The sequence below is a fragment of the Cheilinus undulatus genome, linkage group 18 (genome assembly GCF_018320785.1).
Source record: "Cheilinus undulatus linkage group 18, ASM1832078v1, whole genome shotgun sequence".
NCBI lineage: Eukaryota > Metazoa > Chordata > Actinopteri > Labriformes > Labridae > Cheilinus > Cheilinus undulatus.
This window is the reverse complement of record NC_054882.1, coordinates 15,271,826-15,288,991: the sequence shown is the minus strand read 5'-3', so window position 1 is coordinate 15,288,991 and position 17,166 is coordinate 15,271,826. Positions and strand designations below refer to the sequence as shown.

The window sequence follows — 17,166 nt, the reverse complement described above, 5'->3', positions numbered from 1 at the left end:
GTGTCATGCAGAAGGTATGCAGCAGCAGGTGAGGAATATTAAGTGGCCTGAGTCAGAGAGGACATCTCAAATGCCACACGCAGATAGGAGCGTGCTTACAAACACTCAGATACGCGCGAACACACACACGACCGTTATTCTCAGATTATTAGTGTTAGTCTCAACTAAATCACTGATGAGAATCCAAATTAATTATCTGATTTAGGGAGGCCAACACTCTAAGAAATGAAATAGTGATGTTCATAATATGTAACTTTGTTGTGTTAAAATTACTATAACTTTTAAAGTTTTTACAGAAAACTTAACAAGGTTTCATTGGAATAACTTAATAGTAAGAGATTTCAAGGCTTTCAAAACACAGTTGATTAAAACGAACATAACCATCTCACTTAAATCCAACACGCATGCAAAGATACTCTACTATGAAAAACTACGGAGCAAAACAACCATCGCCACTTGCGCGCCATGTAGCAGTGCAAGTGGCGTAACTATTTTTTTAATCACATATTGCTTGTTTGTATAAGGTTAGAGCTATAGATATCAAGATGTAGCCAACACTTGGTTATTACTCAAATTATATGAGTTTTGACAAATCTGCAGTTTTCCCAGAATGCCTTTGGGCACTAAAACCTTTATGCACTCAGTTTGCTGCTGCTGTCTTGGCCAAGACACCCTTGAAAAAAGAGATTTTTAATCTCAAAGAGGTTTTCTCCTGGTTAAGTAATGGTTAAATAAAATATTTAAATAACGTGCACCATGAGTGAAGTTGCTGTCTCAATTAAAGAGGTCCCGCCTACACGTGGCAATGTTATTGTTGTGTCAACGAATGAAAGATGGCACATTGACATTGGTGAAACTTTACCTACTGTTTCAGTGGATGACTGACAGTCATTACTGTAAATGACTGCACAAGTTGGTCCACCTTCGGTGTAATGGTGATATAAAAACATTTGTGGAATCTAAGCAAATTTCTTTTGTGCAACTGCTAAAATTAATAAGATTAAGTGGGATCAACAAAACATTTTTATCAGTGCACCGTGCAGCCCTGCAACTTATATTGTATTTATTTAATTTTGTCATTTAACCAGTACAACTGCAATGTAGTAATATCATGTAGCTTTAAAGTAAGATAATTAAGTTAGATTTACTTAATATGTGTTGTTCACATTACTTGTGTTTTGCTTTTCCATTTTAAACAACACAGTTATGTGGAACTGGTTGAAATAACTTAGTTAAGTAAAATCAACATTTCATTTCTTAGAATGAAGGGTCAAAATTATCAGAGACAGTTTTTCTCAAAATGTTCACTTAATAAAAACATTTTTTTTACCATGTTTAATCATTACCTGAGGATGAATCCTCAGCATTACTAAGATGTGCATCTTAACAGATGGTTGACCTTTTTAAGCCTTGTTGGTCACTAAGAGGACGGAAATTCCCAAGAAAACAGCAAACATTTGTGCCACGTGTTTCTGAAGGAAAAAGCTGCTTCTCAGTTAACCATTTACAGGACATTTGCAGGATTATACAGACAAATATGCACATCTCTATTGAATTTAAAGGTCATAGAAAATACATATATCACAAATGAGTCAAACGGATAGTCTTCATGATGACTGGGTAGTGTACTGCAGGGAATACTTCTACATTTTCTTGTCCATGGATCCATAAAATATGTCAACCCTTCTTCCCTGATTGTAAAAACAATGATTTTTCAAAAATCTGAAATGGTGAGAGGCTGTGATATCATTGGCTGATGTTTAAGACACAGAAAGGAGCCAATCATCTCATTTTTAAGACACTGAAACAAGTTTCTCTCATTGTCAAACATTTGCTTCACCAAGAGGAACTTTTTCCAGGCATTTTACTTTTAGGTGCTCATGGTCCACATCAAGGCTTCCTGTTGGGGTAAAACTCTCTGGGCCCAGCCACATGGGGGCCAAAAGCCCAGTCACTTCTTGCCTATTTCAGTGTGAGAGTGCTGATGTCATGTGAAAACAAACTGACTTTATGGACATGGGCACAAAGAGACCAACTGCTCAGACTGAATGTGGCCGATTAAAGCGAACCAATCAGGTGTCAGTAAATTAATAAATGTTTCTTATGGACCAATAAGGTCCAGAGGTGGAAAGTAACAAATTACATTTACTCAAATGACTGGAACTGATTAGTTTTTTAGGGGATACTTTACTAGAGTAAAATAATCCTGTACTTTTCCACCTCTGCTGACTGCACAGTACCACACAGACAGAGAATGATTCCACATCACATCCCACAACAGCAAACACTGGAGTGTTGATATCTCAGGGTTCAACATTTCACCCATGTTAGTCCACCAGTGTTAGCTCAACTCTGTCAGCTGATCAGAGCTCTGCCCACTGCGATTTCAAATCTGGGGGGATGATTGCGCAGCGCTCCCATCATGCCCTTGGGCAGAGCTTTTTTGATGTGTTTGGGTGTCGTCTGTTGTACTGTGATCCCTGCTTGTGTTCTCTTGGTCATGTTTCTGGTGGATTGTTGTTGTCTTTGATGTGAGACACATTTGCACCATTAGTGAAGTTATCAAGTGAGTTAGAGTCCACCTGTGACTTTAGGTGTTCCTACATAACCAGTGGGCATTTTAATTCAGTGTAATTCTGAGTTAAATTAACACTGTGTATTTTGTTGTGTGTGACTTTACCAGAGATGTATTCTCCTGTTCTTGCCAATAAGGAAAGATCAGATTTTACTGTACAACCCCCCAGTGGCTCAAATGTCAAGACAATTGTCATACCCAAAAGTTAAGCCCAAAAACTAGCCCACTTTCATGGCCAGTCCATGAAAATGTTGCCTTTAACAGAACTGGTCCATAGCGCAAAAACAAGGTTGGGGACCACTGTGCAGTAGCTACTCAGCACTTAAGGTGAACTCTACATTAAATCCACTTTACTTTTACTTGAGCAGATTTACAAGGAATTGCTTTTAATTTTACATAAGCAAATTTTTACCCAAGTAGCTGTACTTTTACTGGAGTACAATAGTCATATACTTTTTCCACCGCTGGTAAGAGTCAATGCCCTTTTTCCGCTAGAGAAACTTTAAATTATTCATTGTCATGCCAGTGCAGGGGCCCTTGAACACATGGAGCCCTTGGGGTCAGCCATGGAAAGCCTGCATTAATTCATCGGTATAGACAGTACAACATGAGCAGAGAGTGGAGGAACACATGCACCAAAAAGCACCAGGATCCGGATCTGAACCTGACACTGTGCAGGCCTCCCCGATGAGCAAAACTGGACTCCCCAAAGTAGAACTTTTGCTCAGTAATATCAAAATGCAACAAATCCTCTTTTGATCCAAATGTGCAGAGGGAATAAAAGCATAAACAAACACAATGGTTTCTTGATGGATTCAATAAACTTTTAGTTAACGTGTTAATGAGCACTAAAGCCAAACACCACATGAGCGAGCTCTTCAGTTAGCTCAGTTCAACTCATCAGGACAAATGTCTGCAGATTTGGGGCTCAAAGGGAATGTATGGGAGAGGATTAGGGCCACTGAAAAAAAAAACTGAGACGCAAATATATTATTTTGCTTGTGGGAAAAAAAGTCAGAATTCTGAGAAAAAAAAATAGAATTTTGCGATTAAAGTCAGAATTCTGAGAGGAAGGAAGAACTCTGACTTAAATCTCAGAATTCTGACTTTTTCTCAGAAATCTGACTTTGATTTCAGAATTCCACTATAATCGCAGATTTCTGATTTTAATCTTAGAATTCTGACATTTTATCTTGGGATGCTGACTTTAATCTCAGAATTCTGACTTTATTCCCAGATTTCTGACTTGAATCTCAGTTTTCTGACTTTGATCTCAGAATTCTACTTTGATCTCAGATTTCTGACTTTTTTTTGGTGCGTAATTCTCAAAAGGCTCTCTCCTTTTTAATGTTGAATATAAAGCCACATTTACTCTCCTTGGACTAACTGTCTGCAGGTACATGGGTCTTTTCTTTTAGACTACCACCACGCTAGCTGACTGTCTGCAGCTCTGCATTTAAATGCAGATTTAAAGCATTTAGCATTTGGAACCTGACGGCTGTTATTCAAAGTCAAATGACATCGTTTCACATCACGAGAAAGAAAATAGTGCGCGCAATGAGCTCTCGTCATTTAAAGTAGAGAAGGAGGGAAGGGGGGTTATCCAAGGTGTTTGAGACAGATGAGGGAGGTGGGGGTGGGAGAGGAGGGTGGGAGGAGGAGGAGGAGGCTGGGAGGGTAAATTGGGCGGACACATAAAAACTGCAAGGGGCCATAGATGCTGGATCATTTGGAAAGTCTGTTCGTCCTGCGCACCAGTCGCCCTCACGAGCTGAACTCGACACGGATAGGAGACCTCGCTGCAGACCCGGAGCGCCGGCCTTCACTCCGACCCCCGTCTCCTTTGGTCCGATCAGAAGTGTCGCTTAAGGATTAATGAGTCACAAAGGCACCCAGCTTCTCCTTTAAGGCTCATTTCGGCGTTTTTCGGCTTTACGCCTGGACTGCCTTACATCTTCCCTTTCTTATTCGCTTCATTTGAGGATACCTGGACCTCTACTGATGGTAAGCGCTTATCTGCTCTCATACTGGCACACAATAGAGACCCTGGAGCGCAGCTTCAACCAACTGAACCTGTTGAATAACACAGGAGGAATCACGGTGACAGTTTCTGACTTTTAGTTTGGCGTTTTTGCGCGGACTTCACCGCGAGGTTTGACAGCATTCAAGGCAGAAACGCGCACTGATACATACCCATACCAGCGTAACAATCTAAAATACACACGGATAAAGTCAGATAAAGTTAAACAGCGACATTGGGGGATAAGAAATAGCGCATTGATCGCGTTGGAGCTCGTAAGAGCCTTGTGTGCCGAACGGTTAAGCACTGACAAACCTACAAAGTGAGGTCATTCCCAAACAGAGTGTCCAATTTCTCTACAATCCTGCTCAACAATGTTAAATATTTACATGTGTCCATTTGTTACTTTTTAGTGAAGTTTGGCTCAGCTTTCGCCAGATTAAACACCTGTATCTGCTTCTTGTCAGCCCGGCGTGCGTAATGCTGAAAGATGGAGATGACAGTGCTGAGAATTTGTGAAAGGTTGGGAAAACTTCAAACTCCCCTGAAGCTAAGTTTGATTTTTAGCCCAAATGTTTTGTTTTCAAGCTTTTACTTGTGCGTAATTTCACAATATTTGTTCGCTACTTTGGACAAAGTTTGCAAAAACATTTCTATCAGAACGGATTACAGACGCAGGTTCCATGATCCAAATTTATTTTTCATCCGTTCTTGTCTGATCTTTGAACACCTGCTGAGCTGTGGAGGAGTAAAGGGCATGTTTATTTCACACAGCCCAATACAGAAATATAAACGCTGCAGCAGAGCCACATTTTGCGGCCTGCAGGCGCATGGCGTCTTTGGCACACTCCTTTACTTTTCAATTCAAGTTCCAACACCACAACGCGGAGGAAAGAATCCATTTACGCACTTCGTATTTGTTTATTTCAACATTTATTGAGGATTTTCTTCCATATCTTCAAATTACTTTCGTCTCACCAGGAAAATATCACCCAAGCAGTCATTTTGTTCTCTATGCTGCTTCATTCTTTTCCATTTTATAAAATTCAACAACCATAACAGCTTCAGCTGAGAGCATTCCAGGTTGCCAGGCGTTCCTTTTCTCTACACTGCATTCTGTGAAAGTTAAAATGACAGAACTATCAGAGAAATCTTTATTTCTTCTTGTCTTCCATAAAATAGAACAGCTAACAAAAGCATTAACCTGCTTTCAGTGATCTCACTGACTGTGAATGTTCTCAACAAGGAGCAAATAAAACCAAAAACTTGCACGGCTCCACAACAACACACTTTACACAGCTCTGTTTTATTTCTGTCAGCACAAAGGAGGATATTAGGTGAAGCTGCAGCTAGGGCTTCAAACTCTCTAAGCTTCTTCTTAAAGAGGTAAACAAAGTACATCTTGATAACATTTCTTTTGTACTTACTTGGATCTGAATTATCAATATAAAATACTGGAAGCTTATTACAGCTAACCAGAGGCTGACATAGCTGCAATTCTGCAATTCCCATGACTATTAGAGGCTTGCTAAATTGTGCATCCAAGATGATAAAATCAGGCCGCAGATTTGGCCGTTCTCTTGGTAACCTGTTGCCCTCCTCCCACCGTCCCTCTCTCTTCTCCTCTTCCAGTTTTCCCTCCCACCATCACTGTCAAATTCCTCAGGAAACACATCTGAAGAGCCATGTGCATAGTCTGATCACATTATCTCTGGTCAGAGAGAGAGAGAGAGAGAGGCCAAGGGGGACCGAGCAAAGCCAAGGGCAGTTGACTGCTCCGGCCTAATTGCAGCCTGCTCTGTTTGTTGCTGCAGAAACCTGCAGAGTGAGATATATGAATTACAGGGCATTTGTTTTATTATTAGTAACAAAAGTGACTCCAATGGGCTGATAACAGATGGGAATTAGTGTGAAAATGAATGGGGTTGGTGCAGCTAGAAATATTTCTGGGTTTTTTTCTTCATTTTTTGTCAACATTGATGAAAACATCCCCAAAATGACTGAGGGACTTGCAGAAACAGAGTCCAGAGCTCAAAAATTAAATCAGGATTGGTGCAACTCAAAATATCTGTGTATTTTTTTATCCACACTGGTGAAAGCAGCCAGAAAATGACTGCATGACAAGTAAAACAATGCATAATGCTGATATCTGCTGCAGAAATCCCCCCCAAAAAGGAGCAGGATTTGATGCAATTGGACATCTTTCTCTTTTTTTGTCAACATTGGTGAAAACATCTTGAAGGTCATGCACAATTGAGCCAAAGGATCTTGTAAAATGAATCAGATTTGGTGCAACTGAAAATATCTGCACACTGGGAAAAAACAGCCAGAATATGATTGCAGGACTAGTCAGAAAAGGTCCAAAATAGTGATATCTGCTGCAAAAGCATGACAACATGACTGAAGGGTTTGCAAAAACTGCAGCTGGATTTGGTGTAACTCGGATTATGTTTACATTTCAGATCAAGATTGGTGAAAACGGTCAGAAAATGATTGCAGCATTAGAGAGAAAAAGTGCAAAATGACGGTATTTGTTTAAAAAACACACTGCAAAATAGACAGGTTTCATGCAACTAAAAATATGTTTGATTTTGCATTGACATTGGAGAGAACCAGGTAGAAAATGTGAGCTCAAGAGTTACAAAAATGTGGCAAAAGTGTTAATGCATGTGGAAAAATAGCAGAAAAAGTACAGGGTTTGATGTATTTCTTTCTTTTTAAGGACACTGGTCAGACAGTTGTGTGCAGAAGTAGGAGAGTGGGCCTCAATGTGATGAAAACTACTGAAACAATGTATTTCTCTTGATGTAACTCCAAATAGTTCCTTTTTTTTTAAGTCGGCACCAGCCAGAAAATCCTCTGCAGTGACTTTTCCCAGCGTTCCTCCCCGTCTGCCTTACATCTTCTTTCATCATCGTCGCACCACTCGGAGTGTCTGAATGTTTTAGCCCGCAGCTTTGTCAGTGGCTGGTTACAGTTACAAGATGTTCTGTATGGTCAGTGTTTTTGAGTGCTATGAATCCCTGTAATCATGGGAGAGGCCCTCGCTGTACAATGAACGTTTGTTGTAAGAGATGTGCACTCACACACACGTTATCCCCCCACCCCATGGGTAATAGAGCTGATCATGTTCTGAACCCTCCTCTCTCTCTCTGTGCCACAGTTCTCACGAACATGCGAGCGGTGGCACACGCTTATGCACGCTCGTGCACAGTTCATCTCGCTGCACATCCACATGGATCCAGTGTCATGACCGAGAAAGAGGGGGGTCAGCCGCAGGTCAGAGCCTAATGCTGTTAGCGAAAAAGATCTTCGGATGCATGTACGGCGAGCTATGCAGAGGCCGAGATAATCGTGCAGATACATACCCAGACGTGCTCATGCAGAAAATGTTCCTGTTAATGTGCATCTTCACTGTTTAGTAATGCTTGGGTGTTCTCCAGTGGAACCGGCTCCAAGTGATGACCGAAGACCTATTTGTCTGCAGCGCTGGCTAAAAAATGTCTGCTCCATGGAGCCGCTGTTGTGGTCAGAAATTAGTAACCTTATTAGTGTGATTCAACAACTTTTTGCACTTTTACATGACGTGCAGAAGTGAATCATTAGAGTCACATTACTGTGCCAGAGTAAAGAAAAATCTGCCTGTTACAGCTGAAGGGAATCTTTTCCAAGAAAATATCCTTCCAGGTTGTGATTACATAAATATACAGAGGCAAAACATTCTGATTTACACACTAGTGCTGAATGCATGCCTCTCCGACTGATGACAGTGATGTCAAAGAGCAGAAGGCCTGTCATCAGCGTCACTACAACCTGTGTGATCCCTCAAGTGGGGGAGTGTTACTAAGAGATGAGGCCCTTTTGAGATGTTTCGCTCCTTGTGTAAGGAGGGATAAGGGTGACTGAGTTCACTTTGGAGACAAGCAAACAGCCCTCTTGTTTTGGATGATTTTGCCTGTCCCGATCAAAGCGGCGTTATCAGTCTCAACATGAGAGGAGCTTGGAAAGTTGTTGTTTTGACCGTTTCTCATCAGTTTTCCAAAGCAAAGTGTTGAGGTGTTTTCCATCCAAGGTGAGGGATCAGCTGTCTGTTGTGGCACATACCACCTGACATTCCACTTACAGTAAATAGCTAGCTTAGCCCAAAATGATAAGCCTTAAAGAGACACTAGGTCTCTGTTTTAGCCACACAGACGCTCTACAAGTAAATAACCGTCTCTGTTTGTCTTTTTTTATCTGTATTTTTCAGGAACGGGGTCACTCCAACGTTCTCCTGCAGCCGCCCAACACCACCTAACATTTCCTGGAAGAACGTGTCCATCGCCTGCTCTCGACAAACATGGACTGTTTTCCCATGCTTTATTTTCTGTCGGTAAGTAAGTTTGTGGCAGAAATCCTAATAAATCAGACCTAAAAACACTGCAAAACAATGCAAAATGGCACTGTAACTATTTAATCAGATTGGTAATAGATTGATTCCCCAGCACTAAAGTAAATGGACCATGCCATTCCATTATGGGACACACTCCAGCGTCTCCCTTTTATTCCTTTCCCCCCCGTCGAATCTCTTAGATGTAAACTACACGTCCCAATTGGGTGTTGGGCAAGGCAGTTTTCAGATGAATGTTTGGCAGATAGTCCTTGGTCGTAGGAGACAGTTAGGGGGCTTCTTATCAAGTTAAGAATTTGCTCTAACCCTGGGGCTGCCTCTTTTATTTGTCTAATAGTGGGAGGAGGAGGGGAAGACAAGAAGGGAGGGGGATAGGGCCTTCAGATTCCATTCAAGAAAGTTTGGTTCTTGAAGCAGCTGTTTACGCTTGGAGGATGTCGCCAAAGATAAAATGCAAGAGGTCTATCTGATCGAGGGCTGCTTCAGTGTAAACAAAGCCGACTGGAGAATTAAAACCGAGTCTTCCTTTTGTGGGGAAAGTTGCAGAAGAGAATGCATGTAGCAATGCTCCATCAGCGAGAATCTCATCCTTTATCTCTCTGTTCCATCTGCTTCTTCCCCTCAGAGACATCATGATTCCTGGTAATCGAATGCTGATGGTCATTTTAATATGCCAAGTCCTGCTGGGAGAGAGCAACCATGCTAGTCTGATACCTGAAGAAGGGAAAAAGAAAGTACCGGGCCTGCAGGGTCGTTCGGCCGCTCAGAGCCATGAACTGCTGCGGGACTTCGAGGCCACGCTGCTGCACATGTTCGGCCTCAAGAGGCGGCCGCGGCCCAGCCGCTCGGCCACTGTGCCGCGCTACCTGCTCGACCTCTACCGGCTACAGTCCGGGGAGGCCGAAGACGTCGGAGGGCACGACATCGCTTTCGAGTACCCGGAGAGGTCCACCAGCAGGGCCAACACTGTGAGGGGCTTCCACCATGAAGGTAAGGGGAAATAGAGGGCAGAGGAGCATGGATCTTAAAAGAAGTAGAGTGCAGGAAAGGTCTTTAACTCGGCAGGGCAGGGCAGCAGTTGTGAACAGGTCTAGGTCAAAACATGATCCAATCAGTTACAGAACTACAGAACAGCAAAACTGAATGTAACCCCCCCCCCCCCACCACCACCACTAACATGGACACACTTTTCCACTGTTTAGTTGGGCTAAAAGAACAGTTTTACTCCATTTTCAGGGTTTAGTGATCCTGTTACAAAGACTTCCTATCAACAAATGAGGACCTGCGAAAGCAGATGGACATTTCCCTGTGTTAGCCATCGACTTTGAATGCAGGTTGCTATTCACAAAGTTAATGCAAAGTGTTGAATTAGGGTGACCCTTGCATAAATCTGATTCTAATTGTCATTACTGTATTTCTACAGTATATTAAGTAAGTAGTAAATGACATCTATTTCATGCATAGGCTTATAAATGAAAAATAGCCCCATCTAGATGTGTACACTAAGAATGATCAATTCTGCTGTTTATCTTCAAAATGAATCCCTGACATTACAGAATTCATGTTTTTACTCTGTTATGGCAGAGATTTAAAAACATGATTACAATGGGAGTTAATGGGACATTTTTGTTCATGATCGCCTTATGAGGGAGTAAGGTTTTAAATCTGACACTGCAAAAAGACTATAATTTGAAAAAAATACCCCGACCCCCAGTCATGTATTGTATGGAAAATAACTCATTTTGGTGTGTGATGTTCATATAAAACAGCGACACCGTGTATTCAGGCTGGCATTTAAAGGGTAAAATCCTGAATATATTTAAACATTTGGACATTTTAAGCAGTACTGAAGTTGATTGAAAGATTTAAGCCAAAAACAGTTGAAAATATTCCTCTGTAATATTTTAATAGCAGATTTCACAGGCTTATAAGGGAGTAAAGTTAAAATCTGACACTGTAAAAAAAACTAATCATGCACCAGAATCAATGTTGTTGCTAATCTTTGACACATCCAAGACTTTCATTTGAAAAAAATACTCTAACCTCCCATCATGTATTGTGTAGACAGTAACTCATTTTGGGGTGATTTTTCTCAAATAACACAGCAACACCATGTAATCAAACTGGCATTTAAAGGGTCAAAATCCCCACAGTACTCAAATATTTTGTGGTTTTGGTCAGATTTGAAGTTGATGAAAAAAATTAATGTCCAAAAAGTTGGCAGAAAAAATATATGTCATTTTATTTAATTATTCAATATTTAATGAATCAATGTTTTTTGAGTGGGCATTTTTTGTCGACGAATGGCGAGTAAATTTGAAATCAGACTCAGTGAAAAACAATCATCCATCAAAATCAATTTTGTTGCTAATCTAGAACACATCCAAGATTATAATTTTACAGAAAATTTAAGCCCCCCATCACGTAATATATAAAGGGAACAAAACTTTTCTTTTTGTGTGTTTTTTTTTTTTTTTTTTCATATTAAATGAAGACGCCATGTATTCAAACTGGCATTTAAGGGGTTAAAATCTTAAAAACTGAATTTTTGGTAGTTTTGATCATGACACAAGTTTACTGAAGATTTAAGCAAAAAAGTAGAAAATATTGATCTGTAATATTCTTATATAGCAGTTTTTGTAAGTGGACATTTTTGTCCATGAACGTCTTATCATGGTAGTAGATTTTAGATCAGACATTACACAAAAATAATAATGCATTTAATCTATTGTTAATCTTTGGAATATCAATGCTTGCAAAAAATCCCCTATCCACCTGACGTTTATTTTTTTAGAAATGAACTTATTTTTCTGTGATTTTTCGTAGATAACAACCATGACTTCTGTTGGTCAAACTGGCGCTTATAGTGTTAAAATCCTCCACATATTCAAATATTTGGTCATTTTGGACAGGACTAAAGCTGACAGAAAGATGGTACAAAAAAAGCTTAGAATATTCATCTGTAATATTCTTGTGGCTGTTTTCATCAGTGGACATTTTTGTCTGTGAATGTCTTACTAGGGTCGCGTTTTGATACCAGAGGGTTAGAAAAGCGGATCAATACAGAAACCGTGGAAGAGTATACATGCATGGATTTTATTTTACTCCATTTCCCTTTGATAACATAACACCAGCTGTTTCCTAGAGACCTCAAAACATTACCATGTGAAACCAGCGCCTCTTTGTCTGAAGATATCCAGAGCTCTTGTGAAAACAACCAAAATTGCCTTGTTATCACATTAAAACAGTGCAAAATAAATACTGGATCTGCATCACAGATTTCTGCCACCAAAAACGGCGCCACAACCCACTTTCGGGTGCCGATCCACCAGTTAGGAACCACTGCATTACAGTGTAAGCATGAGTCACAGCAGGCATGCATGCCAATATTTGTGCTAGTAATATATTTCATTAGCATGGGCGAGGACTGCTAAGTATTCAGGGTGTAAAAAAAACATTTCCTACAAGCCGGGGAAACACGATTGTAAGGCAGCTCCACCCATCTCACCATAACCAAGGAATCCAAGGATGTGGTCACCAAACTCTGTCTGCAGAGGGGCTTAAAAATTTCTGCTAGACAAGCTCTCCAGAGCCTCATTTGACACAAGTCTGCATGTTTGGTTAGCAGCTGAAGGAAAAGCATACCTCCATATTACTGCCTTACACTTCTCACCCCACCCAGCAGAGCAAAAAAAGCTCTGGCCCTGGCCTGAATTCGCAGTGTGCTCGTCTCTTTCGCTTGTCTTCAGTTTATATGGAGGGCTCTTTTCGAAGGACCTTCCTGAACATGCAATTATCTTTAATGCTACTCTGCAGGCTTCTAAATAAAGCCCCTACTGCCAACAATGTGGGTGCTGAGAGCAGACGCTGCAGCTCTCTGAAGGGATGGAAAAACAGTCTGATAGAAAGGCTGGAATGCTTCAAGGGTTTCTGTTCCAAGCCTGCTTCGTTTAACTGCATATGTTTCAATAGGAAAGGGAGATCTTTGAAGACATTTGAGCTGGAATCCAAAAGATGGACTGCATAAAAACAATCTTTGGCAGAGAAGCAGAGGTGATGCACCAGATTTAGCAAAAGCAAAAGCTATCTTGCCAGAGAATCAGGAGCTCTAGGGCTTAAGAACATGTCCGCCCTTAGGGGGAGGAGTGAGGAAGGAGGGATGAGTCAGCCTTAATGGGGATTGTCAAATACACTGCTAGCGGTATCACACAGAAACATGCACTTAAAGAGCAAAGTACCAAGGCTAGTGAGGTTAGCAAAGGACTGCATGAGCGTGTGCATGGATTTCTGCTGCTCTCTACAGGCGTTTACCCTCCTTCTCTTGCTAAACTATGTTAATAATACGTTCTGAGGCCTTTTGAGTGGGAGTGCTTTGCTTTCATGGAAGCACCGTTGTGCAATAGTGTGATTCAGCTGTCTGATCTGGCCAAAACACAGCGAGAGATTAAACTCTGTGGCATGGGCAGTTAGGTGAGGAGACATGTTTATCCAGCTTTAAAGTTGGCAAAAAGAATTCAGCTGCTTTTTGCATGTGCAGATTTGTACTCATTTTAAACTTGAATCAAGCAGAGCTGACATCACAGTGAGCATGCATGCTTGCAAAATTAAGATTTTGTCCAAGCTTTGTGAAAGGATTGAACCCTCCTTTCCCCTGGGCTCCAGATAAATGAGATTCTACTGTATCCACTGACTCCTTAATGATTATTCACGATGAAAATGATAAACGTCTTAAGTGAACAAACTGCAGAGCCAATCAAAAACACAGCAGGTTTTAATAATGAGAACCACCTGGGTAAGATTAGGGCCTGGGTGTGAAATAACAGGGGTGGATTGAGCAGGAAAATAGTAGACACAACATTCCTTTCCCCAACAATGGTGATCTTGCCAGAAATCTGCAGACTGAGCGTGGAACAGGGAGCCTCCACTGTGTTTATACTGTAGCTGTGGTACGTTAATCACCACCCTCCTTGTAATGCGTGTTTCAGCAAAGTGCTCAGGGAAAGGCATTGAGAGAAGAACGGGATAATCCTTAAAAAGAGATAAGGAAGTATGGGCATATATATTCTCTGAATACCTGAGGAGCCTTAGAAAGAGTGCATTTACATAATCTAGTAGTGTGAGGCTGCTGCTGGGAATATTCGAGGGTTAAGAACACATCCGGAGGGATCATCTGGGGATCATAAATATCTGGATGTTTTTGTGTTTGAGTGATCTACATCTAAAGCAAAGTTTACTTCCTACATGTTTTACTGATCTTAACATAAGGAATTTTGCAGCTGATCAAACATCACACTCCTCTTTCTCATTTTCAGAGCACATGGAGAGGGTGCATGAGCTGGATGATGGAGAAGCCACGCCCCTTCGCTTCCTGTTTAACCTCACCAGCATTCCAGAGGACGAGCTGCTGTCTTCGGCCGAGCTGAGGCTCTACCGCCAACAGATCGACGAGGCCGTCGCCGACAGCCTTGCGGAAGACCAGGGACTCCACCGGATAAACGTCTACGAGGTGCTGAAGCCCCCGCGACCTGGGCAGCTCATCACACAGCTCTTGGATACGCGGCTGGTGCGTCACAATGCGTCACGCTGGGAGAGCTTCGACGTGAGCCCCGCTGTGCTGCGCTGGACTCGTGAAGGCCACCCGAACTACGGGCTGGCGGTGGAGGTCCTGCACCTCAACAAGACGTCGCAGCACGGGGGCCGACACGTCCGCATCAGCCGCTCGCTCCACCAGGAGCCCGGTGAGGACTGGGAGCAGCTGCGTCCCCTCTTGGTTACCTTCGGCCACGACGGGAAGGGACATCCGCTGACCCGCCGGAGCAAGCGGAGCCCCAAGCAGCGGGGCCGTAAACGTAACCGCAGCTGTCGGCGCCACGCACTGTATGTTGACTTCAGCGATGTAGGCTGGAATGACTGGATAGTGGCGCCCCCTGGCTACCAAGCCTACTACTGCCACGGGGAATGTCCCTTTCCTCTGGCGGATCATCTGAACTCAACCAACCACGCCATCGTGCAGACATTGGTGAACTCTGTGAACAACAACATTCCCAAGGCGTGCTGCGTGCCCACGGAGCTCAGCGCCATCTCCATGCTCTACCTGGACGAACACGACAAGGTGGTCCTAAAAAACTACCAGGAAATGGTGGTGGAGGGCTGCGGCTGCCGCTAACACTCGGACCACTCTGACTGACTTTAACAAAAGCTGCATGGACGCTGAAACCAAGCAGAAGGTCTTTACTCCCAAAAATGCTCACTTGGACCCTTATTTATAACTTTTATGTTGAGGTGTATGTTTGTCTCACTTTTTTGTTTCTTTGACAATATGATCATATATTTTGACAAAATATATATATTTATATCTACATATAAAAAATAAATTGAGTCCTTATTTTAAACATAAAAAGCTGTACAACTTTTCATAATGTACATTAGATTGTATAAGGTTTTTTATTGAGAAAATAGTAAAACAATCTAAAAAGCAAAGTTTATTATCTGGTAATATTTATTGCTCTCATTTTATTTACATTTTTGAGAAACAAAAATAAAACCATGATTTTTTTTTACCACGAACAGATTGATGCAGATGAGATGAGCCGTATGTGTATTTAACAAAATCAGAGCACTGTGTGGATCAATAAAACATGAATTAACTGGTTAAAATAATCAGATATTTTACAGTCACCACCTTTTATTACTTAAAAATAAATCTAAGATGCTCCTTTTAAAAGTCAAAATTACTATCCTGTAAAGCAGTGTTTCTCAACAGGGGGGTGGGGGCCCCCTTTGGGGTCGTGAGACATGAGATGGGGTTGCTAGATGCCTTAAAAAAAATTAAGAATATTCTTTGAATGATTTCAAACTGAAGTATAATTTGCCACTTTTCAACAATCTTGTGCAATTTGTGCCCATTTTTGCTCTTTACTCTTTTTCCACTTCACACATTTTGCCACATTTAACTCTTTTTTTGTCACTTTTCTCACTTTTTTTCACTTTTAACCCATTTCTGACACTTAAGATCAATTTCCCCTCCTTTTCGGATGATGTCTTCCACTTTTAAGCCATTCTTGCCACTTTTACACCTTTCCACCACTTGTTCTACCCTTTTTTGAAGATTCTAACCGTATATCACTTTTTTGTTATGCCCAGTTTTACTGGTTAAGCCCATTTCTTTCACTTTCTGCCCCAGAAATTTTTACCAGATAAAACCAATTTCTTGTTAAAACCACGGTTCCACCAATTTCCGCCAGTTTTAATCCAAGGTTGCCTGTTTTTGCCACTTTCCACCAAGTTATGCTACATTTTTAACCAATTTCTGCTACTTTTAAAATCAAATTTCAACACATTTGCCGCAAATTTTGCCCTTTTTGACCAGTTTCTGCCATTTAATTTCAATTTCACCTCCTTTTCTGACAATTTCTTCCACTTTTAAGCCATTCTTGCCACTTTTAAACCCTGCCATCACTTGTTGCCAGTTTTTGCCACTTTCCTTCTGTTGTTCTGTCCTTTGACCCATTATTGCCCATTACACCATTTGTTATGCCCAATTTTTGCTGGTTGAACCTATTTCTGCTACTTTATGCCATTTTTCTACCCCAGTTAAATCATTTTAACAGTTAAAGCCAATTTCTCCCAATTTTTAATCCCGTTTCACCAAATTTCCACCAACTTCTGCCAGTTTTAAGCCAAGATTGTCACTGTTAACCCCTTTCACCACTTTTTCTGTCTAATTTTTAACACTTTTAACCCATTTCTAATACTTTCTAAATCTCATTTCACCACCTTTTTCACCAATTCTTGCCTTTTTAAGAAAAGGGATTTACATTTTTGAGAAGGCTATATAACTACAGCACAATGAACAGACATTTGTAATTTTTATTCAGGTATAAAAAGCTCAAATATGGTTATCACAGCTTAACTGTATTTTGATGTCCTCCACCGTTTGGCTGGGTCCAGAAAGCCGTCTTCTTCATCCCCCTAATAGACGGCCTTGTCTTTCCATGACTATTCTTGAATGTTCATGGCTGTGTTCATCCATCTTCAGGTACAATGAGGGTCCCCTGTCTCTGGCACCTTTATTTTGGGGCTCAGGGCTGAAAAGTTTGAGAACCCATGCTGTAAACTATCTGTAATCACAGTTATCATCAGGAGATTAACAAAATAAAAGCTGGCAGAAATTTCCAGTGA

The 17,166-nt window shown here is 41.3% G+C and overlaps 1 protein-coding gene across 1 annotated transcript; it reads left to right on the top strand.

Moving 5' to 3' along the window:
- The first annotated feature begins 4,301 nt into the window (after positions 1-4,301).
- Positions 4,302-15,465, top strand: bmp4 (bone morphogenetic protein 4). Its single transcript, XM_041813553.1, has 4 exons — positions 4,302-4,579; positions 8,845-8,967; positions 9,611-9,975; positions 14,298-15,465. Exons 3-4 carry the CDS (start codon positions 9,618-9,620, stop codon positions 15,149-15,151), a joined length of 1,212 nt encoding a protein of 403 aa, XP_041669487.1. The 5' UTR covers positions 4,302-4,579; positions 8,845-8,967; positions 9,611-9,617; the 3' UTR covers positions 15,152-15,465.
- Positions 15,466-17,166: the final 1,701 nt, after the last annotated feature.

Coding starts and splice junctions, on each gene's coding strand:
- bmp4 (XM_041813553.1), top strand. CDS start 9,618: ATGATTCCTGGTAATCGAATGCTGATGGTCATTTTAATATGCCAAGTC. Junction 9,976..14,297: donor GAGGGGCTTCCACCATGAAG/GTAAGGGGAAAT, acceptor TCTCATTTTCAG/AGCACATGGAGAGGGTGCAT.